We start from the raw sequence: 25,736 nt of genomic DNA, 5'->3' as shown, positions 1-25,736 counted from the left end.
ACCCGCAGAGATGTTCTGCATAGTTGCCAGAGAGGTAGCAGAGAAAATGCAGGAACCTCATTCTCCTCTCACCTAATAGTTGATCTTTTCCTGCAACAGATGAAGAATATAATGAGAATCTGAATATGATCACTAATAATTAAGATAGGGAAGGGATAGAAAGAGCCTTGTTAACACTGGCTACAAATTATGAGCTCATCAGACTTAGCCTTATTGACAAAATTCAGAAGAGGCTGGGAAGTCTGTTGGGAACCGGGAACTGGCAGTAGTAAGGTGTGGTCCAATAGAAAAGGAAAACTGGGAAGTTGTGGGATCAAGACATACAATCAGAAAGCACTTAGTGCTCTGGGGAACGTTTTCTTCTCTCCCTGGTTAGTAGTCCTAAGTGCATCTCACCCCAAGTTCAAAATTGTTTCAGGTGATAAAAGTTCAAGAACTCCAAGCCTGGGGAAAGAATCACTGAGATGTTTGGTAGGGGAAGTCCTTCCAGGGATACAGCTCAAGGAGAAATGAGAAGTTTGTGAGAGACAGCTGGCAATTATTGTGTGCAAGTGTTTTCTTTGGTGGGGAAGTAGTTGACAAAAGATAAGAATCTGTGTTTCCAGTTCTTATTTCCTCAACCAATACCCTCAGGGTATCTCAGAGGCTTGGCTGGGTACAGAGAATTCTCTCTTCTACCCTCCTGGCCACCTCCTTAATCTTGTCTACATGGCACTTGCTGCATGAACAAATCTTTATCCTATGTGATGAAATGGGTTTGTAAAAATCTGCTGTGGAGGGTGTTCAAGGGAGGAGACATACAGAAATAAGCACTGAGAAGTTGATAATTTAAAAAAAAAAAATTCTGATCTCACATGTTCCTTTCTCCTAAAATTGAGGACTAGTGCTTCTAGACTCTCAAGCCAAGGAAGTAATCAAAATTACAGAATGGATGGAGATAATTTCTTACCTTATTTTAAAGGCTCAGAAACCTTTTAGAGAAGCATTTTTCCTAGCTGGACTTAAAGAAAATATTCCCTTATGTTCTTGTTTATTATAAGCAAGCAAGTTCATTTTAACATTTACTCTTTATTGTGTTGTATGAAGTACCTAAGTAATGCAAGTATGTACTGTACTAAAATACTCATATTTCCAAATAGCATTACGTGGTGTAGACCACAGTCTCTGCAGAAGCATCATGAGTAACCTGTGCCTTTACACTTTACAATCCGTTGTTGGCTGTTGTTAGAAGTATGATAATAGATGAAGAAAAAAAAAAAAAAAGCCACGTATGAATATGCTTATCTAAACTCACACATACACAGCTTACAATGGAACCCTAAGGGCAACAAGTCAAATGACATTTGATGTATTATCTATAAAATGTAGACTCTGCAATAAAAAGCCAAAGGCACATAAAAATATATTTTAACTTTAAAAATAACTTAGTTACAGTAATACCTTGCTCGTGTCTTACCAACATGTAGCTGACAGTCAAAATTTTGCAATATAGATATAATATATAAGGGATATATAAGAACTACAAGAAAATCCCCAAAACCCATAAAGTTGCTCAAATGTGAAAACAGAGAAAAGTCTTAACACTGGAGAATTTGCTATCACGAGCCCAAACAATATCATATACAAAAGAGTCTAGAAAAAAAGGCTTGGGTGTTAAATAAATTTTGACTTCCTCTTAACTCATAAAATGTCAGAGTCCTGTGACGTTTCTTAGTGTGACTTGCTCAGCTCTCCGTAGCTAGTGCCAATCCTGCAAGGCAGATTTCTTACACGTCTGCAAACCAAAAAATGTCAGCTGAACATCAGCAGTGCCCGCCAAAAATGGGTTCTGATTCACTTCCTCTTTTTGCCAGGACAGGTTTTTTGTTGTTGCTTTTTCTAAACTGTTTTTGCAAACAGGGCATAACAGGTAAAAAAATATTTTGTAGGAACAATTAGTTTAGAAAACACATCACATAACTGCAAAAAAAACAGCCAGGGAAGCTCTTCTCTTCAACTGTGGTTAGCTGAGTTTCTGTTTTTTTGTTTATTTTGGTACCTTTTACCCCAAAGAAAAAGAGCTAGCATCCTGTTACTTATTTTTATCCATGACATTCAGCACCTCATCCAAAAGCGAGGGCCCAAGATCCAGCTGCAGGGAGAGAAGGGACCCTGTAAGGTCAGAGAGGGACTCCTGGGATTTGGTCTTTCCCTTCATGTGCTCGCATGGGCCAGGATGGTCAAACATGTCCTCGGCCGGCCAGTCGCTGTACTGTTCGGACAGGCTGGAGGAGTGGCTGTCCCTGCCCTGGCTGGACTGCGATGCTGAACCACTGGAGCCCCAGGAGGCGTCTCCCTGGTGGATGGACCCATTCTCCAGCACACGGCTTTTCTCCTGAGCTTTTTCCTCCATGACGGGCTCACAGCTGAGCCTGGGCAGCTTTGGTGGCCCAAAGGACTCCTGTTTGGAATTAAATGTCACTGGTGACAGGAGGGGCAACATGAGCGCCTGGGACCCTCCGATGGTGGGGAGGGAGATGGCGTTTTTGAGCACCGGGGAGGGCGTTTCCGTGAACACGGAGTCTGAGGTGCTGTTGGCCCTGAAGAACTCGTAGTGCGCGGGGAGCTGGCCCGAGCGCGCCTTCTCCTGGTTCCCAGGCAGAAGCTCGTAGTTCCCCTGGAGGAAAGAAATGTCCCCGAAGACGTCGTGCTGGCCCTCTTTGCCAATGTGAATGGTGTGGCGAAAGTCTCCGAGGGGGGGACTGATCATATCAGGAGACAAGATGTCCCTCAGCTTGAATTTCTTCCCTTTCTTGTTGTTGGCAGCTTTCAGGTAGATCGGGGTCTTGGCTGGCATTTTGGAATTTGAGAGTGTCTATTTCACAAAAGGGGAAAGGGGCCACTTTCTGCACCGATGTTATATGTTCCCCCAAGGTTCTTCTTGTTAGGAACTGTCACATCATTTTCCTCCCAGTGGCTCAGAGGTGGCTCTGAAGTGAGATGGGGTCTGAGAGACCTGGTTGTGCTCAAGGCCACGTGGGGCTTCCTGGACAGTGGGTTACATCATCCGATCCTTTCCAGAGTGAGGAGAGACCTGGAGAAGAAACCAAAGTGGTTTTAATCTTCTGCTCTTCAGGGTTCACTGGCCTGCCTTTTCACCAAAGCCTGTGCGCCATGGTAGGGCCACTTTCCACCCAAGCCCAGCTTCGTCTGGTTTCCTTCCATGATGCAGGGTAATGACTTTTAATCTTAACAAGGGTCTACTAGTCTCAGGGTTAGTTCAGGGAAAGACAGGAAAAAGAGAGGGGCAGAAAGAGGGACTTAAAAACTGTAAAACTATGACAGTAGTACCTTTGTAAATTAGCTTTTTACTTATACATAAAATTAGGGTTCATTCTGACATAATTATAAAAGCAAGGACTATAATTTGGTCCAATTCAGTCCCCAGTGCTTCCCCTTTCCCTCTCTTCCTCTTCCCCCTGTTCCCTTCCCTTGACCCTACTGATCTTTCTATTTACTTATATTTTATTAGTGTCTGGTAGATATACATAAAGGTGAGATACCCTGTGGTCTATTCACACATGCGCATAGGAAAGTTCAGTCAGATTCATCCCACTGTTCTTCCCTCTTCCCATCCCGCCTCCCTCCCCCTCAATCCCCTTCCCCTGTTCCACTGATCTCTTTTCTATTTTGGACATATTTAAACATGGTTATGGACACAATTTTCTGAACATGTCTCAGATTTTAGTCCTCTCCTTCTAGTCTAAGAAGAAAGTATATGACCAAGTGGACTTGATTTTAAGTTTATTTATTTTTTGCTTTGATATGCACACTAGCAAGCCTGACCATACTCCGTTGTTGAGTTCTGCATATAAATAAAATTAATGTAATCAAATGAACAGTCTAAAAGGAAAGAGGTCGTGTTATGGTTCGGATATGAGGTATTCCCCTCACCACAACCACCAATAAAGCTCGTGTTAGGTAATAGAGCAATGTTCAGAGATGAAATGATCAGATAATAAGAGCTGGAACCTAATCGGTAGAGTAATTCACTTGCTGAATTAATAATCTGAAATGTTTACTGCATGGCAAATGGGGCCTGGCTGGAGTAAGGTGGTTACCAGGGGCATGACTTTGGGGTTTATATTTTGTCCCTGCACCTCTATTTCTCTTTGTTTCCCAGCTGCCATGAGGTGGGTAATGTTCCTCTGCCATGCCCTTCTGCTATGCCTGGCATGAGGTATGGCCCTATGCCATGCCTGGGCCTGAGGTGTTCTGCCTCACCTCAGGCCCAGAGCAATACAGCCAACCAACCATGGACTGAACCTTTGAAACTGCAAGCCCAAATAAACTTTTCCTCCTCTATGCTATTCCTGCCAGGTATTTTGGTCACACTGACAAAAAGCTGACTAACACAGGCTGAAAAATCATTTACTGAGTGACAGTGACTATGATATAAGTGTCCAACAAAATCTTTGTAGGATGCATCCCTACAGATGCGAAAACTGAAATTAGGAGTCAAGAAGAAAAATGACCCTTTTTCAATAACAACCAGAAGACGAAAGAGCTAGAGAGTTGGGATTAAGTTGTGGCAGAGTCCTGGGCTGACAAGGATTTGAGGATCTGAAGGTATTCTGAGATGAAAGAACAAAGGTGCTTCATTTCAAAGAAAAAAGAAAACCATTATGATCATATGTAACAGACTGGGCCTTCACTTGGGAATATTCTGAAACATTATTGGCAAGGCTTGGCCCTCTTTCTGGGGAAGGAATGATTGTAAGCAAATCCTGTGATCTGCTTAATGCCTCTGTGGGTAGAACCTGTGACTTCTTTCTGTACAAAATAGTGTGGTAAAGGTGACATGCCACTTCCCAGTTAGGTTACACTATACAGGAACCCATCTGAGCTGAAGGGAGAGAGACCTCCATTGCTGATTTTGGAGAAGTAAACTGTCATGTTGTGACAGGGCCTATGGAGATGAATTCTGACAATGGTATTAGGGAGCATGTCATTCCCAAGTTGAGCCTAGCATGGGACAAAGCCCTGGCCCACAGAAACTGTGAGATACCATGAGCTAGCAAATGGGGGCTGCTGTAAGCCACTAAGTCCCCAGTAATTTGTTACCAGCCTAGAAAACACATTCTCCCTGGACGTACAACATGATAAGACTGGAAAAGCAACAAGAAGGCTTCAGGGATGTCAGGCCTTCCTTTACTGATGAGAAATTCTTATCTCTTGAAAATAATCTTCTAACTCTTCAGCTGCACCAGTTGACGTGGAGAGGCTAAACTCTTCTCCATCTTTGTTGCAACTTCTCCCATGTGGCTCTCCGGGCCTGGCGGCAGAGCCTGCCAATAAATACTGCAAATGTTGGTTAGATGGTGGATTGAAGAGAGCCACATTTGTTTTGTAGCAGCTGGAGGCTGTCTGCATCTGCTCCATATTTCTTTCCTTTCAGCAAGGGTTTTAAATTGACTTGCCAGTGGCAGGTGACAAGAACAGCACTCTACCACCCACCAGCAAAGGTAACAACTAGCTCTGCTGGGAAACTGGTTTGCCCAGCGTGCGACAGGCTGTCCCACAATGAGGTCTGAGGAGGCCAAGAGTGATGAGCTAGACACCCAGTCCCAGTCTGGCTCTGGGTGTGAGGCCCGGCAGCGGCAGGAGGGAGCTATGCTCCCACTCAGAATGGGCCAACCTTACAGCTGCCAAACAGGATGGGATCATGGTGCTGGTGCTAGTTTTAGCTCTGATTTGGGTCTTGTCCCAGTAACAAAAGATGAGACCTTGGGTCTTTCTGCTAAACTAACAGAACTAACTTCCTGTTTAAATGATCAACACAGGGTCCCAGCCTAGGGCTCCTGGTGCCACTGTCCTGCTCTCTAGGCACAGGAAGGATGACTGCCTGCAGGAGCTGAGACCGCAGGAGGTGGTGGGCAGCCCTGAAGAAAAGCTGTGCACTGGAGCGGTGTCCTCAGCACATAAGGAAGGCCCGCAGCTGCCGTGGAGACACTTCAACTCAGGGCCATGTAAGGGCTGCCTGTGGCCAGCTGGTAAAGCCAGGTGACTCAAGGTTGGGGCCTGGGGGAGGGGCTTCCAAATAAGTTTTTTATTTTATTTTTTTTTAAATCCCACGAATATGTAGCCAGAGAGCCGTTCTTTGCCTCTCTGCCTGGGTGGCTCACACCAGCCCTTTACTTGAGCAAGGAGCTGGATGGTGAGGAGAAGAGCGGGTGCTGCTCTCTGAGGCACAGGGGATGAGCTCTGCAGCCCTCCAGCCAGAGGCTGGAGGCTTACTGGGTGTTGCTTTTTATGTTAATGGCAGGAACACAAAGGTTGGAAGGAAGTGGCTGAAAGCAAAAAAAAAAGTAAGAAGATGGCTGACTAGGAGTTTAGATGTGCTGTAGACAGTGATTCTGCAGTTTTTTTTTTCCCTTCTTTTGACTAGTTTCCATAGTATTTACTGCCTAACTGGGATATAGGTTTCTAGGACTTTAAAAATAATAACGTGTATTTAATTTCTATTCGGTGCCAGTCCTAAGAGCTCCCAAATACATCTGAAGTTTAAAAAAAAAAAAAAAAAAAAAAAAGGAATTTTGGGCAAATATGTCAGGCTTGCAACTTTAGATGAGTCGATGTCTGAGATGCTGGGGGAGCATCTGGGCACTCTGACCCAGTCCCTCTATCTTATCTGCTATCTGTCCTCCTCTCAGCTGGAGGCACCCAGGCTTCACCTCAGGAGAGGCAATCCAGTGCTGATGTTTTTCACTGACCACTTCCTCCTTTCCTTCCTGAATACTCTGGGCTCCTAGCTCACCAGCCAGCAGACACCTACAAAGCTTGATCAGTTTTCCTTTCCAAGATGACTGCTCTTTTAACACCATCTCTGCCGTGGCTTATGTGGAAACCTCATGAGGTGGTTGGTCCACTAGTACAAGTGACTGATCCTGGAGAGGGCATGTGGGTCTCGTGCGAGCCAGCAGCACCTTCATATGACAGAGCAGCCTGAGCAGACTGGAAGGCAGGCACTGTTCCAGCCTTTGATGTGGAACCCATGAGGATGCTGTTGCTAGGATATTAACATCCTGATTTTACAAAGACACTACTGAGGCACAGAAGTTGAGTCATCTTCCCAAGGTCACATGCTATCAAGCACTAAGCCAGGAGGCTGGGCTCTGGAGTCTAAGGTCTTGGCCTGTCATTGAATGAGCACACTCCCTGGGAATTCAATCAGCTCCCAAATCATGAAGGAGTCACATTTCAAAGCCTGTTTAAGACACAACTGTGTAGCAATCCCCTGGGCTGATGAGGACGGGCAACTGGCCCTGTGTACATGGACAGCAGAGGCATAAACAGGTCCAACCTCAATGGAAGGCAGTTTGGCAATAGCTATCGAAACTGCAAATCATGTGCTCTTTGACCCCAGATTCCACTAATAGGGCCTTATTCCACTTACATGTATGGGAAATAAGGCACAGCAGGTTGAAACTAGCACAGTTTATAACAGCCAAGAGTTGGAAACAACCTAACTGTCCACCTTCAGAGGACTGGTCAAATAAATTAAGGTATATCTATGCAAATGAATAATAATCACATCTCAAAAAAGGATGAAGTTTTTAACATGAACCAATGAAAAGAACCCAAAAATGCACACCTTCAAAGGAAAAAACGGTGCAAAACCATGTAAATATATTTGCTCATAACTGGTATGTTTATACGGTATTTCTGGACGCATACACAAGAAGTTCATAATGGTGACTGTTCTCAGGGGAAGTGAATAGAAAGGAACAAGGGTGAAAAAGAAATTTTTCAGGATATATCTTTTTATGATTTTTGGATTTTCGAATCATTTGAATGAATTGGCTACTTAAAAAATAAGGATAAAAAATGCATGCACCTCAGATTATACTGTTTTGGAAAGCCTGTTTTACACGAGGTACTGAGGTCCTGCGGAGGCTGTGGAAACTTGGTTTATGGATCAGAATACCAACATTTCTACCAGAAAATGTGTTCAAAGGCAAAGTAGGCATGGCAAAGAGTCAGGCCACCTCTTCCCACTGTGATCAGGTATTTGCTGAAGAGTGGCACTGAATTACACGGTGTGGAGTGGAAAAGATGGCAGAAGAGTTTTCAGCCAGAAGGAAAATGAGAAAAGCCACAAGTCAGGAGAGCACAGGATGCGGGAGGAATGGCAGGCGTCCTCACTGAGGGAGGACGGGCCGGTGGAGCTGCTCAGGCCTGGGGCACTGCTCTCAGCCTGGGAGGTGGCCGGTGACACAGATGGCCGCTCACACTCGGGCCTTCCCCTTCCCAACTCCGTGCTTTCCTGCTGTGGGGGCACCCTTTCTCGCTCTGCATTTCACTCTGTGCGTCTCCAGCTTTTTCAGCCATTATTCTTTCACTCTGGTTATCTTCCCTGAATCTTAAAAGTCGGACAGGCAGAAAGAAAGATTCCTATGCATAGCCCTTTCTCAAAAGCCCTGCCCTTGTCCCTGAAATCTGAACTCTCCATGATTGCTAATCCCTTTCTCCTAGTTCTGAGATCATGGTTTGCTTCTCCTTCCCCACTTAGATGGACACTTGAGATAATACTCTTTGGAAAGTCAGATTCCTTTGAAAACAAACACTCCAGTTTCTGGGCACTGGAGAGGAAAGCCTGGCCAGGAAGAAGGCCCAGCTCCCCAGCAAGTCTCTTGGCATCCTCTCTCAAGGTGAGAATGTCCAGCAGATAAATGAGGGATGCAGAATCCAGGTGGGAATGGACATGCTCCTGCTTACAGGTATCTGTGAGAAATCCAAGGTGTCAAGACACAAAGAACCTCAAGAAGATAGAGCAAATCTCTCTCTCTCTCTTTTTTCTTTCTGGTGCCAGGGATCAAACCCAGGGCCTCATGCCTGCTCAGCAAGTGCTTTTCCATTAAACTACACTGGCAGCCTAAAGTCACAATTTTGATAAAGAAGGCAGAGAGCTGAGTTGTCACTACCATCAGGCTAGACAATTTTAGTTACTTGGGACTGCCTTTAGCATAAATGGCAACAATAGTAGAAATAATCACAGCAAGAAAACAAAACAAAACAAAACCCAAAGCAGTCCTTTACTACATTTCTATCATCCTTTTGGCAAACAAAACATGCTGAAGATACCAAAACACAGCAAGAGCTAAGAAGGGGAGAGCAAGGGAAGAGTTATGAAAAAAAAAAAAAAAAAATACAGACTGAAAAATCAGTTCCTGAATTACTCAGAGTTGACTGTATTGGCAACTCATAGAGCTCTGAAAAGAACAAAGAGGTTGGGAGAAAAAAAAAAATCCCATTTATTTTAAGAAAAGAATGTTTGATTTTTATACTAATTGTTTTAAGATTAATTTTTAGTGGACAGAAAGGGTACCAAAAATTTCATGATCCTGCAAAACAGGTTGCACTGTTAATTTAAAACACATGTGCGTGAAAACAGGGGCAGGTGGGGTGAGCAGGGTGCCACTGCCCCAAGGGACCCGAGGCCCTTTTCCTTTCTGCTTCTTACAGGAAGTGAGCCGCATTCCACACCCCTGCAGCTTGGCTGTCATATTCTTCAAGGTCACCCCAACTTCTGATCATGTTTCCCTTTGCCTCAGCACAGGGTCTGTGTACTTCTCCCAGCACCTGGCCGCCGTCACCAGCATTCCAAGCAAAAATGTGAAAGTTATTCCTCTTTCCTGTCTGAACCAATAGTGTCAGGGAGAGACTATGACTCAGGTGAGCACCCTCCAACGCCTCCCCATCCCCATCTTTGGGGTATTTCTCTGCTGCCAACCAGGAAAAAAAGAGAATTATCCCACTGCACTCAGCCACCAGACAACTGAACTGGGCCCTGAGCTTCACACTTTAGAAGGGACAAAGGCCGCCTGGAACATGTTCCTACATGTTCTGAGGAGGGCAGCTGGGAACACATGAGAAGAAGTGGAAAGAATACTATAACAGCTTAATGAAAACTAATAGAGAGGGAAAATTAATCCTTAGGGATCTGAAGGATTCATTTAATCATAATGGAAAAGGGATTAACTTGTTCTGGGAGGCCCTAGGGTTACTAAGCAGAAACTGCAAGAAAACCAACTGTTTCTTGAAAGATGGAGTGGGCTGCTGGGACATGGGCTGAGGATCTGCAGGGGAGCAGCATGCCCTGGGACCCCCCAATGCCGCAGGAAGGATGGTATTCACCCTCTCCACAGAGGCACTATCACAGCTAATCTCCATATGGTCCTGTGTCACATTCCCATATGAACACTCACAGGCTCCCTGGAAGAGGCTTTGTGTTTGAACACGGCTACTTTTACTAGTATGGAGATGACTGGCCAACTTTTGGTATCAGAAACAAGAAAGTATTGCCACAATGTGGGCGCTCATGCCAAGCCTTCTGCAAACCTCTGTAGGAGGGCTCCTCTAAATCAAAGAATTCCAAAACTCCAGGGGGAAAAAAAATCAGTGTCAGAAATTCGACATTGAACTGAACTGAAAATCCAAGACAGAAATCAATGTAACCAGAGAACACCCAGTCGACAGCATCACGCACGACATGCTTTTCATACTTCTGTTCTGTTCCGCTCTGCCCATTTGAAAAGATAAGATGGCTTCTCTATTTTTAGATTCTTATCCTCTCCCCCAAAGCATCTAAACTGGGGATAGACCTATGTGTTCAAGACCAGGAAGCTCCATTAACTGACTTCCCAGCTGCTGAGCTCCGTCATGCAAACCTCAGAGTGAGCAGGATGTATTTTACAGTCACACTCAGGAAGTCTGATACATCTCACCTTCCACTATTTATAAATGGACATCGTGTTGATGATTCAGCTATCACTAGTATTTACTTTCCTTTTACAACCTTGATTGTATAGAGACCCACAAATACCATATGGGAGACTCACTGCTAATGAGTATACTCTTCACGTTTATAGGATCTACTTGTCCTATTTGAAAGATCATGTCGAAGCAAAACTGGATGACAGAATGTCCACCTCCCAAAGTATCAACACTTCTGAAGAGAAGCCATTAGAGCCCTTTTCCCTATAAAAATGAGTTACTGGTGAGGACTCAATATGGACATTGATCCCTGACAGTTATAATGAGGCAGGCGGAGGACAGGTTCTTTCATGCCTGGTTCGTTGAGCATGACTGGTTTTACATGGGACTCAGCCTCAGGGCTGATCAGAAGGGCCCAGCCGGGCCCTCTAGTTTGGTGGGTTAGGAATCTAGAAGTGCTGCTGTGCTTCCCCAGCTGATGAATCCTACTTGATCCTGCAACACTACAAAGACAATATCAATACAGGAACAACCTTATTCATTCTAAACTGCTCAAAAGCAAGAAACTTTTGAAGTTGCTTAGTTGCTCAATATAAAAACTGACATTTACGCCAGCAGTCATTCCATGCAAAACTCCACTTCTAAAAATAATACCATCAAATGGCCCCAAATGACAAGTTGATAGAAATTCTGAGTATGGTCTCTTGGCCCATGCCACCTTAAGAGAGCCAAGTTCCTGGCCCTTTGCCTTTCTGACACGTTCTTAGATTTTGGCCCTCTGAACAGGTTTATTTCCCTGCTGGGATAAGGGGCAGATATGGGATTTCCATGTTCTTCCCCCATCCTGCTAGGGCCCTCTATGATCATCTGTTACTCTTGGATGGGCTGAAACATGGCTTCTCTGCATTACACCAACACCAGGTGTCTTTGTTACCTGGTGGTGGTCACTGCATTCTAAACCACTTCCATGGCAGACTGCCCTGCGTTAGTCGTATACATGTCCATACACATATATTTCCAGCTAGGCTGAAAGCTCTTCTGTAAGCAAGGACTGAATCTTACTCCTCCTTTTGCCTCTGACAACACGTGGCATGCGGTGAAGTTCAAATTTGGAACTGTTAAACCCTCAACTCCCGTTAGCTCTTCCATCACAAAAGGCAGGTTGATTTGCTCCCAGTACAGATTTACAGAGGCTCCCTAGAAAGCAGCAAATTTGAAATGCTTGGTTCTCTAATGAATTTACTCATGTGAAGAATAACGGCTAAAGCTTGAGTGCTTGCTCAAGGTCAGGCAGGTCTTATCTATTGTTATACGCAAAACAAACCTCTTAGGAAATAGTTTCAGATTAAGCCCACATCTCAGGTTCATCAGACAAAATGTGGGGGAGCTAGAATTTCAGCCACAGCTGCACTCTTAACCATTGCGGATTTGATAACCTGAAAACTGCCAATGAAGACAACCTGTCCTGAAATCTGGCGGTATGGAGAGGAACCATGGATTCCTATCTCAACATCAAGGAGAGACAGAGATGCTAACCTGACCTTCTAAGAAGCCAAAAGCAAGTATAAAAAGGTTCCAGACACTCGTCCCTCCAGCCCCAGCTCACTAGGACTTCTCAGTATTTTTGCTGTTGTCAAAAACAATCTCAGAAGGAATTTGACTTCGTGGTAAAGGTCAAAAGATTAAAATTTTAAACCAATAAAAAGTGCTCTGAGCCTCAAGGAAAAAAACAAACATCCTGTTCTTAGAAAATATTGTTAAGTGCTATTAATTTCTTTCCCCCAGAGGAAGCATATGCATGTGACAGAGTGCAATCACATGGCTTGACCAGGGACAATAACTCCCTTCCCTCACTTTTGACACTTCCCTCTTAACTTTCTGAAACAGAGAACCCTGCATTCCTTGCATGGAATGTCCTCCTGCCTTCTTACCACCAGCCACCAAGCAGGACATCCTCTGGGACCTGCTTCGCTCACTTCCTTCCTGGAGGAAGTCGCTAATGCCCCTAGGGACACTGGGCCTTGCTGCTGCCTTGCTTGGAGGTTTTCTTAGGCTGTGTGACACGTGATTTGTTAGTTTCCTGTTTTGTGATTTAATGTCTAGTATGTCTAGGTAGGTGGGAAGGTCTGAAAGAATAAAGGTAAGCCACGGTGCTACATATCAGAGCTTCTGTGGATACCAGTATTCCCTAGTCTCCTCTTGGGCTAGGAACACAGAAGACCCTCAAATTTAACTGAATTAATCCTTTTAGGTTTCCTTCTGCCCTCTCTTAAGTCAAGGGTCCATAAGCAACAGCGGGTAAGTCAAATCTGGCCCCTCGCCTGCTTTTGTAAGTTGCTTCATTGGAACACATTCATGGTCATTCATTTATGTATTGTCTATTGCCTGGTGGTTCTCAACTGAGTGTGATTCCCACGCTCCTTCCCCTGTGACACTGGCAATGGCTGGGGACATTTTTGATTCCATGATTTGAGGTGCTTTTGGCATCTTGTGGGTAAAGGCCAAGAATGCTGCTAAACATCCTACAGTGCACAGAACTGTCCCCAGAACAGTTATCTGGGGTCAAATCTCAGTGGTGCCGAGGTTGAGAAGTCCCAGCATAGCTGCTTTTGCCCTTCAAGGTCAGATTTGAGTAGCTGGGATAGGGACTACATGTGGCCCTCCAAACCTAAAATATTAACTGATTCCTTACCAAAAACAAAAAGTTTGAGCCCTGCTTTAGATATTGGCATTTTTATGGTTGGAGGGCTGGCTGTCTAATCCCCTCCAATCATAGCCTGGCATGTGAATTCAACTACCACTTCTAATAGTGACTTCCAAATTAGAACTTTAGCCCACACATACTCTGCTAGACCAGTGCTACTCAAAGTGGGTCCATGGACCAGGGTCATCCCATGACAACAGAAGTAAAAATACCTATATAAACTTTTGACATTGCCTAACAATCAGACGTGATCAGTGGAACTCCCCCTTCTACCTGGCAAATCTGGGAGCTAGGTGTTGGGAGCTAAGGTGTGCGAGGAACATGTGGCCCACGCTGTATACTCTCTGTGCACGATATCATCATATGGTGGATTGGAAATGGAAGCAAATAACAAAACAAAAAATAGTGGCCTTTCCTGGACAGTTTGAGAAGCACTGGACTCTTCTCCGTCGGTATTTTAGACTTCTCTACTTTGTTTCTCTTGGACACTCTGTCTTTATTCCTCCCACCTGCCTCCTGTACTTTATGTCTCCTGCACTTTCTTCTCTTGACCAATGGCAGAAATCATCCAGCTGCAAAACCCAGTTGTTGCCCCAACTCCTTCCCTGCCTCTTTCTCAAGACCTGTTATCTGTCACCTCAGTTTGGCTGGACTCTCGTCTCCCCTTGTCCAGTCTCCCTGCTTCCACCTTCCTTCTGGTCCTCAATATGCTGCACAAGGACATTTGCCTCCCCACCTGCCTCCCTGTACCCAGCCCCCTACTTTATCTTCCAAACCACACCAGAGTAGGCTATGTAGAATTCTCAGCTAAACTTGTCACTGTCTACTTGCAGCCCTTCAGGGACAGGCCTGCTCTTAAAGCCTGGAGATAAGACCATGTGTGACCACATGGACAACCTGGGCCACTGTCCACCCTGCAGCTATACCTCCTGCCAGCTGCCAAGGCCTCCTGAGTACCCAGCACCATGTGCACACTTCACACCTACCAATTTCCACACTGTTCTGACTGCTTACCTGACCATCTCCCCCACTCAGCTGTCATCTGGGAGAGAGAACTAGATCTTCATAGTAGGTGCTAAAGAAACGTTCGTGGAACAAATAAGCAAATAAGAAGGCATGAAATAGATGCTGTGACTTTATTCCTTATCAACCCTTCCTGACCTGCTGAAAACACAAGTTGGAGTTCTTCTATAACTCCTACAGGGGGGAAAAAAGGTCATTTAACAAGGCACTCTCACTTCTTTTGTTAAGGCAAAAGCTCTTGTTCATTTTTTCTATCTATAAGACATTTTGAGCCTTCCCTTGTCATACAGGGTAATAATTTAACAGTGTATCAATGTGAGCCAGATTCTACATGATGGTACAGATCTTTGGGATTAGGGCAAATATTTGTGGACATTATGTGTAAATGGGAAATGACTTCAATCCATGACTGCAATGTGCAAACAGTGTCTTAATCAAGACTCAAGGAAAATCTGACAACACAGTCCCCTGCATGATTCCGATCCCCTGGTGATATTCAAATCATAAAGAATGAGGCCCCGAAGAACAATGAGCCTGCTCTCCTGACATTTCCTTTCAAAAGGAAATGGATTGGGGGGGACTTGGCTCATGTTACCTAAAATGTATTAGGAAATCTCAAGAAACTACAATGGACATTCTATAGAAAAGGGAAGCCCAAGGCAGAGCAATAATCACAGGAAAGGACTTCACACTGTGGGAGTCTAGATTTCCAGGGCCCGAGGAGTTACATCCTAAAGTGCTACAAATACTCACCTCCTGATAATAGAAACATTTTCTTGAACCTTTGGGAAGCTATAGTCATTTAAGCAACACACATAGGCAAATGATTTGATCTCTAAAGAGACAATTACCAGGGATCACATCCATCTTCAGTGAACTTGTATGGTTCAAGCAGAGGAAATAAATGTTGAGTAGGCACTGATAAGAAGTTCACTCAGCACTGCAGAGAACTGCTAGAGGAGTAGATTACATATCAAATGCTGAGTTTAGCAAAGCATGAGAAGAATCTTATTGATAGGTCAACTGACTTGAAAGACACAGCAGATGCTCTTATCTGAGGATAAATGGGACCCCCAGGGAGCCTCCATGTGCTAGTGACAAAATGGGATCCAAAATTACCCTGATGGACTTGAGCAGGGGCAGGATGAAGTCCGCAGGAATAAAATGAACTAACAAGTCAGATATCCTGCGTTTGGGTTAAAGTTAATTATATAATCACCTAAGTGCAGAACGTGGCAGGATGTGGCTGGTAGTTCTCCTAAAAACCAACCTGGGCATTCAGTTCACCACAAGCTGTGAGCCCACAGTGTGAGGCAATGGCTGGAAGCTGCAGTCCTCTGAGCTTCCTGCACAGACCCCACAGCACGGGTCCTGTCCACACCCAGCTTGTCTGGAACTCATCTGGAAATCCCACCTTACAAGGAGCTCTGGAAGTCTGGAGGGCAGCTAGGTGGCAAAAGCAGAGTGACAGCAGAGAGGACTGGTGGTGGTGAGAGAAGAAAAAACCTGGTAGTACCTGATAAGCTGTTAGGTGACAGTTGCATATAGAGTCCCAAGGAAGAAACTAGTCACACGATTAAGATGATCAGGAAGCCAGGTAGGGCTTGGCAAGGAAGCAGTCTAAAGTAGCATGAGTTAGCAGCTCAAAGAGAGCATAAGGGGCCATGTCAGGAAGTTTGTGGCTGAGTCTGAGGTGGCAGTTGGGACCCCAAAGGTGAGGGGTGGAGGGAAGGAAGTGGGAGCTTGAGAGAGCACTCCTGCACTGGGAGGGGAGCTGGTGGAGACGTTCTGTGCCCCCAGGTCTTCATGTAAAGGGGCAGCCCCTGGTCTGCACGTGCATATAGAGGATGATAATAACTGTATTCATTTGTGCTCAAGATTTATTTATATTTAATATCAGAGACAAAGTATTTTAGGATAGAGGTTATTCACACTGTATTCAGTGTCCCTTGGAGCCCTCAGGGCTCAAGGAAAGCACTTCTGGAATAGTGGTGAAGGGATGGAAGGCTGAGGAGAGTGGGGCTGATCTGTTGCCTTTAACCAAAGAAATGTTACTATCTGTGGGTACAGTAGGCTCAAAATTTTCTTTTTCTTTTCCTTGCCTAAAAAATATTGGAAAGAGAACCAGGTTAAGAAAAGAGTCATGCTTCATGTCACTGGAACTCTTAGGGCCTCAGCTTTTTCATGTCCAAATGTAAAAGTGGGGCTGAGATGAAGTCCCTTCCAGCTGTGAAATGTTAGGATTCTGTGGTTTTAAACGTGCAGAAACATCTGGCTTCTAGAAAAATTGAGAAAAAAATACTATCTATTTAATGAAAATAAGACTATCCTAGGTATCAAAATATTTTTATCAGCTATAATTTTCATCATCCCTTCTCATGCTTCCTCTGGCAACCTCAGTCTCCTCATCTGTAAAGCAGAACAATTAATGGCAGACATCTTCTTAGGAACAAAAAATAAAGTACTTGGCAAAGGCCTGGTTGGCAGGGAGCCCAAATCAATGGGGGTGGGGGGGTAGTTATTATTAGTAATGACTATAAAAACAAAAAACAAAAAAACTAGAGCTGATGAAGGAATAAGAGGGGCTGGAAACTCACTGTAGAAGTTTCTTCCAACCTTCTTTCTTTTGGACCTTGGGTTCAGCTTGCCTACTGGACTGTTTAAATATAATGTAAATAATTCCCAAAACGTTCTAGTTCTAATTCTACATCTCAAAAAAAAAAAAAAAGGATCTTGAAGTCCTTGCTTTATTCACTCGCCTTGGCCCTGAGATCTGCCTGCAGTGCGCTCCACCTGGCTGGCAACCGAAGTAGCACCTTCCCCCAGGTGAGCCCCTGGCTGAACCCTCTTTCACCAGGAATACAGAACAGAACCCACTGTCATGGATGCAAGCTAAACTTACAAGGAGGCCAAAATACAACTACATGTCAGAAGACCCTTCATTCAGAGGTCATCTGAGAACAAGAAAACCATTTCCAGGTACTATGACATGTACACAGGGAGTCACGTGGTTCCAGCTGGTTCACCCAGTGAGATGTGGCTTCCATGTGTCTTCACCCCCCCGCAGGCTGGTCCCTCATGCATTCATCTGACAACAAACCCACTGAGGGCCTATGAAGTACCAGGTACTATTCTAGGATTGAGGCCACAGCAATGAGGCATTCAGTGTGGAGAGATAAGATGATAAGGAAGCACACCCATATGTAAATCACAGTCATGGCTGGTGAGAGGTCTAGGCCAGCACTAGGAAATACAACCACATCACCCATGGGACACAGGAAGTCCTGACAGAGGTGGCAACTGCTCAGTTATAAAGATGAGAAGGAAACAATGTCCACAGTACCCTTGGATGTTACCAGAAGAACCAAATGAGGGGGGCTCCTGTTCCTGAATCTGATTTTCTGTAGTGTCACAACAGAAGGCATAAGATTCTCTAGCAATGCCACAGATAAAGAGAAAGAGAATTAGAAATACAGAAATTGAGAGCTCAGGGCTTAGAGAATCCTGAAACACTCCCATCTCCTCTCACCCATTTCACAGATGAGAAGATAGGGCTGACTCAGACAAGGAGAGGGATTTGCCTATGACCAACTTGTCATTCAAAAGTATGGAGCCTCATCTCTTGCTGGGGTAAAATCATTGTTTTAAATCTGAACTGACCCTAGGCAAAGAGAAATTTTAAAAAAATAAATAAATAAAAAGGGTAAGAAATCAAACACATTCCAAAAGGGCAAAACCACGTATTACGAAATGTGCCTTTGCTTGTTTTAAAAATGTGTATGGCCTAAATGATGGTGATGCATTTGAACAGCTCTTTTCAACTAAATGCATGACAGTGATCTATCATTGGCATGGTGTGTCTACAAGTCTGATCTTCAAGTTGTCACAAGAACATGACTGATTCCCAAAAGTATAAGCTGTCTAAATAGAGGTCTGCCTTTGAAGTTCCCTGCCTTCCAGTTTGCTCAGGCTGCTCTGCAGAGACTTTTACTGGCCTGTTTTCCAAGCTGGGGTTTCACATTATTATTAGTATGATAATGCTGGTAAGAGGTGCCACACACAGATCATGGCTGATTGGAATGTAGAGCACCAAATGCCTCATGTTAGAGGTGAAAAAAGGACACCATTTGGGTCATACTAAGACTTCTATCAGAATACTGTTTTCTGATCTCCAGTCCTTCCTGTCTTTTGATTGTCCTCAATTAATTCTAGTTAGTTTTACCAAATAGCAAAACAAATGGGTATTTTCTGGCATCTTCGAGTGCATTCTTCCACTCTATTTCTAAACAGCCTATGGTTCTCTAAGACGTCCTTGGGTTCCTGCAGCAATGCAGGACACATGGTAGCAACTATGTGGCTTCTGTCCATGGCTCAGCATTTCCCAGAGTGTGTTTTCTGCCAGAACAGCCTTACAGCTGCACTGGGGGCAAAACAACTTGAGAAATTCCATGTTGGGATTCACAGTGCACACTGGCATAATGAATGCTTTAAACACTCCTGCAGAAAGGGGCCTTCGTCAAACTGGTTTCCCACAGAACCTATTTCTGATGTCATTCGAGTCTCAGTGGACTCTAGCAGTGGTGTCCCATTTTCTAAGTGCCCACTGCAACACTTTAACAAAGAGCAAAAGGCTAGAAGGCAAATCCTATCTTTCTCAAAAAAGCAAATCATTTCCAAATCACTGAAAATGCTTTATTTTTAAAATTTTAAATTTGGGATTCTAGAGTTCTACTATTAATTCATGACTTAGGCAAGCAATAAGAACCAAGAAAACACTAGTCTGGAACTCACTGACTTGACTACTTAGAAATAGTAATTTTTAAAATGTGTCATGCTTCATAGTATAAAACTGTACAGTCAAATTTTTTAAACTGCCTCTCCACCAGAAGTACTGTCAGACTCAGGTCATTTTCATGCAACTCTGGTGAAACTTGGCATTGAAGTGTATCAAGGCCGAAGGAGGTATGAGGTATTTTCTTAAGGAAAGACATCTACCTGATTATTGCTATACATATACATTTGGTTACTTATTCATTAGAGTTTTGGGGTGTTATTTTGTTTTGCAGGCTCTAAAGGAAGGGGGAAGGAAAAGAGAAGGTTCTAAATGGAGGTGGACAGCTCCAGGCCTATTGCTTTTGGTTTGGAGGCAACCTGAGCTATTTTGAGCCGTCCCTTCGGGAAACTCTACAGCAGTCTACACAGCCCTGAGGGCGGGTTTGCAGTTCACTGCACACCCAGGGCATCAAGGTGGTGGAAGCCAGGGGCTCTCCTCCTAAAGCCTCCTTGCCCTATCTTCCACACCAGACGCTTATCTAGCAGCACGCAGGGCGTGTGCACTGCCGCCAGTGCCCCTTCCTGCCCGGCCTACTTGTGGTTCCTGCCTTTCCCTCAGCTCCCAGGGCAATATCATCACCAAACATGGGCTCAGCATCCCCTGAGTGCTGGGGACTGCAGGGCCAGGCCTTGTGGCTATGGTGGCTGACCAGACACGGCCACTGGACCCTACGACCCTCAACTCGAAACCAAAGACAGAGTCCACACAGGAGGCCCACTTCTTTCCTGGCTGCTGGAATCCCCTGTCCCCGGCTGTGGCGTGGCTTGCTTTCTCATTCCAGAGTCCTACATTTTCACCTAGTAAATCTCTTGTTCGTGGTATAATTTAAACTGCTTACGTCGACTTTAGCAGTTCTGTGCTGGATCTCGTAGCCCACTGTGGCCTTATGCATGGGACTGAACCATCTCTGATAAAATAATTCACACTGTATTCCCTAAGGCTGGCAATTACTGTCATCTTTCTTTGGGTGGTGACACTGTGAGATGCAGAGTAATACAAAATGAGTTCCTTGCTGGAGGCCAAAAACCACAGCCATAATCAGATTTTAGTAGCTTCCCTGTTCCTCCTCCTCCCTGGTGCTAAGGATGTGGTATTCAGTACAAGGTCAAACCCACATGAGTTCAAACTTGACTTTGCTACTTACTTAGCTGGGTGACCTTGGCTAAGTTACTAAACTGTCCTGAGCCTGTAGTCTCATCTGGAAAAGAAGCACAATACCATCTATTTTGAAAAACGTTAAATGACAGAAACAGTGTTAAGAATTTAGTAAAACAATAGAAACAACACTGAAACATCATCGTGGTGCCCTTATTCTAGGTCCCCCACTGTTCTGAGTATATTACATTGGTCAACTCCTTTAATCCTCAGGGTGATATTATCATAATTTTTTTAAAGGTTCTACAATATTTTATTGAAGCAATCTAGACTTTTAACATCAAACATAGCACGAGATCCATTTAACAGCTCTTAAAGCTATCTTAAGAAGTCAGTGTTATCATTGATAAACTGAGATTCACATGTTAAGTAACTTGCCCAAAGACACGTAAGTATTAAATATCAGAACTAAGCCCTGTACCTAGGCAGTCTGACCCACAGGCATAATAACCTCAGGGTTCTTTCCCAACCCTTCAACTCAAAGAGTTGCTGACTTTCATGCAGAATTACCCACTCATGCAAGCATATAATATGTTGTTAAATTGCATATACATGTGTAGGTATGTTCCTCGCTGTATAACTTTGGGCAAGTTATATACCCAATCTGTCCCTAGTCTCTACAACTGTAAAATGGGACTATTAACGGTTCCTCTTTCACAGAATGATTGTTGGCAATAAATGAGTTAGTCAAGATAAAGGGCTGAGAAGACCTCTTGGCACTTAGGACAGGCCTCAAGGAGAGAGTACTTTTTTTTTAACATTCAAACAATGAACAGAGTAGTGTATTAGGAGAATTCTCTGGCTTCCAAGCTGGGTAGAGATTTTTGTGGCTGGATGAATCTACTAGTTTCAGATGGTTATATTTGTTCTCTGATAAACATACTGCACTTAAAATAGATTTTAAGTTCTTAATCAATGAAAAAAAAAAACAGATTCATAGGATTCTGGTCAGAAAAAAATTAGACTGGGCCTATATGAAATCAACTGAAAGAACAAACCTATATAACTTAAAAAAAAAAAAAAAAAAAAATCAGAGCAGTCTTCCCAGAGGCTTTTTAGGTTGTGAACTGGGTTCCACCCACAGGATAAATGCAATGGCTAATGGGCAAAGAGCTTGTGAAAATTTTATGGCTTGCTAAAAATCTTTGGGTGATATAGGTTCAAGTGTCTTTATCCCCAACACTGTTGAATACCAGGAATTTTATAAGTGAAAAAGGGCAGCTTTTGTGAACATGTTGGACATAAAACAAAACACCACATTAAAGGAAAAGCTGGAGAGCAGACAGGGCAAGCTAGCTCAGGGGAGCCTTCTGCATTTGTTGTATGGCTTTGTATTTATGCATCTTGCACCACATTTAAATTTGCAATAAAAAGCAAAAAGAAAAACAGTGCAACACTTATTAGGCTAGCGGCCTTTACATGTCCTATTGAGATAGAAAACAGAATTTCAGTGCTCAGAATGAGCCAGGGGGGAGTTCATCTTATTTCATGTCTGTAGAGGCTGCCACAGCCTACGCACCATGTTTCAATCATGGAACTCATAATGTAAATCTCTAGCAGATGACACCACTGGAGAACAGAAACTGCCATGGACCCAGAAACGCATCCAAATTTTTCCTCTAAAGTTCTTATCTGTGAGTCAGGGGACAGGGGGCAGTGGTGGTCCTGTTTTATGTGATGGAAAGATAAAGCCTACCTTGGAAGATTTGATGAAGGACTTTTAACTATTCTTTAAATACAGAAAATGATCTTTATCAGGCCAGGGTGTAGATAAGTGGGGGAGTGTTTGCCTGGCATGTGCCAGGCCCTGGGTTCCACCCCTCACGCTACAAAAAGAAATGATCTTTATCATTTATTTCACATGTGACAGCACTAAACATTTCACAACTGCCCCACCTTATTTCTGAGTGCTTTATTTGGGAAGGGGTTTGGGTCACATGCATACCTACATAACTTAGCTGCCAGGAAGAACCCATACAAATTGCAGGTGGTCTCAAAGTGATTTCTGGAACTGTCCAGAAAAGAAGTTGCATTTCCTGGTTGTTGGAGTCAAAGATCTTTTATAAGTTGGTATATTTCATGGTTCTTTTAAATCAATTTAGGGATACCTCTGATGCATCCTGGATGCTTTCTGGTGAGGCTTTTCTTCCCTATGATGTTTAGGTGAAGTCTCAAAGGCTGTCTTTGCTATTAAAGCAGGGACATCTGCTGGACTCCCCACTTCCCCCCTCCCCAAAGGCAGCACCTCCAAGAAACTCTGGGATATTGTGAGAGTTAAGAGATGGGGGTGGGGAAGGAATCTGTCTCCCTAACACATTCATCAGTTCCCTCCCCAGAGCCCCCTACACACTCAGCGCACAGCAGCCCACTCCCCCAAATACACAGGGCTGGAAAGATTCATGTTGCAATACCCTCCTGACATTCCTCTTCCCGCCTTCATTTTAATTCACTCGCTTAAAAAAAAAAAAAAAAAAAAAAAGGAAAATGTAATTACTTGACTGTCAGCCTGGGCTGCACTCTGGGGCTTTACTCCTTTCAACACAGCTGTGCTCCCGGCTTTGATGCTGCTGTCCACGCAGCTTGTCCCAGCCACAGCCCAGCTCTCGGTAATGTAACATTCAAGTGCATATTTATTTTTAAACTGACCTCTCCTAGACTGTACAGTATAAAGGAGGTCCTGCCAAAAAAATATGCTACTTTCTATTTATAAGATGAAACACATGCCTCCCAAAGGCGAGAGGGGGATGGAGTATAATAATTCATAACGAAAAACTGACTGGCCAGATCCATTCGTCCTCACATGTCTGATACTTGTCTGTGTCAAGACAGTTTCAAGGAGAAAGAAAAAAAAAAAATCTTGTAAATGCTTCAGCTGTTCAGAAACCACAGTCAGGAGGGTAAAAAAAAAAAAATCAACTGCCAGATCGGCAGGTTGGGGCCCCAGAAACAATGCCCTCTGTAAAGAGTGGGGAAGGCAACCGGGAGGCGGTTGTCACTGCCACAGAAGATCCGCAGAGTGCACCCATGTGGGGCCCTGATGCAAATCCACCACGCGAGGGGCGCGGTAGCCAAGTGCGGTTTATTCTCAGATGGAAAAATGCAATGCACGCCCAGAATGGTTCTGTCAATAGCTCGGAGGGTGCAGTAAAGCCGCACAGCCCCACCCTGAAAAGTGATAGGCATAAATGGTGAAGCTGTGCGTCCTGGTCGCTCTGCCCGACCCCCTCCCGGTTTGCCTTCTGTCCCCTTTGATCCTTCGGACACCAGGTTAGGAGGCGAAGCCCTTGATATTCCCGCTCCCTGCAGGTTTCCAAGCCCAACACCAGCGCGTGCCGGAAGCGTCCACAGCCACGGCTCGGAAAGATTCAGGTAGAGAAGAGGGAGCCCTGGCTGGCGCCGACTCACCAGCAGCCGCCAAGGATCCAGCCGCTGCCACCGGGTCGGACGCTGGGCACCGAAGCTCGCTGCGGCGCACGCAGTGCCTGCCGGTGCGCGCAGATCCAGCGGGTCGGCCGGCGCGGCGCCGGCTCACAGCATTATCCGCTCGGGGACGGTGTGAACACTTCCCAGGTTGGCGTCCGGGCTGCCCCTTCCCGGCCCCGCCGCTCGTCTGCGTTGCGCTTCGCTGCCGGGCCGCGGTCGAAGAAGGTGCGAACGAGACTGAGCACTGGGCGGCCAGCCGCGAGCCCCGAACCTGCAGAGGGCGGGGCGGCGCGGGGCGGGGCCGGAGGCGGGGGCGGGCCGGCCGGGGCGGGGCGGAGGGCGCGGGGCCCGCTGGCCCTCCCGCCGCGGTACCTGTGCCCTGGCCCGCGAGGCCTGGCGCACGCGCGGGGGTCAGTGGCGGCGGCGGGGCTGGCGGGCCCTCGGAGGACAATGGAAGCCCATTGTTCCCTTCCCTGCGCCACCCCCCGGGATGTGGCTTTCTTGGAGGAAAAGTCTTTTTCTGCTCCCCGGGCACAAAGAAAGATCGCGGACGCTCTGTTCAGAGTGGGTCCCGAGGTGATGCGGTTCGTATTGTGCCCGAGGACAAAAGGACTCCGCCCGCCTGCGGGACACTCGCGCTAACCCTGGTGTTCCCACCTCTCCCGGTTCCACCAAGCCAACCTAGCCGTGCCAGGCTCGGGCGTGCCGGGCGGGCTGCCGAGGTTGGGGGAAGGGGAGCGGTGCCACCTGACTGCGCCGCTCCAGCCAGGCCACAGTTCCCCGGGCCATTCGCAGCCCGGCCTCGTGGGAGAAGGGGAGGGTCGCGTTCTGTCAATTTCCACCTCGCTCCCCTCGCAGCTGCCGCTAAAACCCGGAGAGCGGATCTGGCTCCCTGGAGACGCGGAGGCTCGGGGCTGAATAGTGGGCACGGGAAGAAACGCAGGCGCTGCAGGTTTTTCCTGCCCAGAAGGAGGCGTTTCCTCTTTCCCTCGGGGTCTTTCAAAGAGATTTACCTACAGCTGGGGAGGCGGGTGGCGGCGGCCCCAGACGCATCGTGGGGCGCAAGTGGCGCAGCTGCCGGGCCGGGAGCGAAAAATTCCGCCTGTAGAGACACCTGCGCCCGTCGGTCATTCCGGCCGCCCGCTCTGCACGTCCCGCCCCTTCGCCCTGGGGCGGGAGGGTGAACCCGGTGAATTAATGTTAATTTTCTTAATCGGCCTCGGTCTTTTCCTCTTCATTTCGTCCGCCCAGGGAAGGACTCGGAGACAGGAAAGGGAGGCGTTTCCGGTAGTGAAGTCGCAGCCCTCAGGGTTGGCTTGGGGAGGTGGCTGGGACTCCCGGGAGACCGACGCGTCGGGCCGGGTCCTAGCCCTGGGACTCTCAGGTTGCATGGAAATCCTGGCACAAAGCTGAGACCCTCTGGGAGACCTTGGCTTTCCCGAGCAGTATCAACTTCAGGTCATCACCGCGATGCCCCGGGCCTGTCTGAAACCTTAGAGGTGCACGTTAAGCCAACGTTGTAAACCATGGCCGACGTTAAGGTGAAGTTGAAAAGGAAGCGGACACAACTGCTGGAAAGCAAAATACTTGGGTGGAGTGTTAAAAGCCTCAAAGAAAATAATAGTTGGCGGGTCAAATGGCCATGAGGTCTGAAGTCAAACACAAAACTCTGTTGAAGTGATGTTAGAAATTTGACAAGCAAAACAGTCCATGTAGATAAGAGACCCGGCATTGTTTCCTTTCTTCAAATGACAAGGGCTCTGAAGTTTCCTTTGGCAGTTACCTGTGTTCCACTCCAGATTCCTGAGAGTTTTACAGAGGGACCATATTTCAAAATATATG

General features: G+C 45.7%; 1 protein-coding gene across 3 annotated transcripts; it reads right to left on the bottom strand.

The window, feature by feature from the left end:
- Positions 1 to 1,048: 1,048 nt before the first annotated feature.
- On the bottom strand, positions 1,049 to 25,736 carry CDC42EP3 (CDC42 effector protein 3). 3 transcript variants are annotated; one of them, XM_079109909.1, is made up of 2 exons: positions 24,908 to 25,736; positions 1,049 to 3,073 (listed from the first exon to the last, which is right to left on the bottom strand). In XM_079109909.1, exon 2 carries the CDS (start codon positions 2,834 to 2,836, stop codon positions 2,072 to 2,074), a length of 765 nt encoding a protein of 254 aa, XP_078966035.1. In that variant the 5' UTR covers positions 2,837 to 3,073; positions 24,908 to 25,736; the 3' UTR covers positions 1,049 to 2,071. The 3 variants fall into 3 exon arrangements, with proteins under 3 accessions (XP_078966035.1, XP_078966034.1, XP_078966036.1); XM_079109908.1 differs by lacking the exon at positions 24,908 to 25,736 and adding an exon at positions 23,877 to 24,136; XM_079109910.1 differs by lacking the exon at positions 24,908 to 25,736 and adding an exon at positions 22,966 to 23,855.

The sequence above is a fragment of the Sciurus vulgaris genome (assembly GCF_902686455.1).
Source record: "Sciurus vulgaris genome assembly, chromosome: 14".
Taxonomy (NCBI): domain Eukaryota; kingdom Metazoa; phylum Chordata; class Mammalia; order Rodentia; family Sciuridae; genus Sciurus; species Sciurus vulgaris.
This window is presented reverse-complemented; position numbering and strand designations above follow the sequence as displayed.

What these genes read in the sequence shown, in the direction of transcription:
- CDC42EP3 (XM_079109909.1), bottom strand. Translation starts at nt 2,836, where the DNA reads ATGCCAGCCAAGACCCCGATCTACCTGAAAGCTGCCAACAACAAGAAA.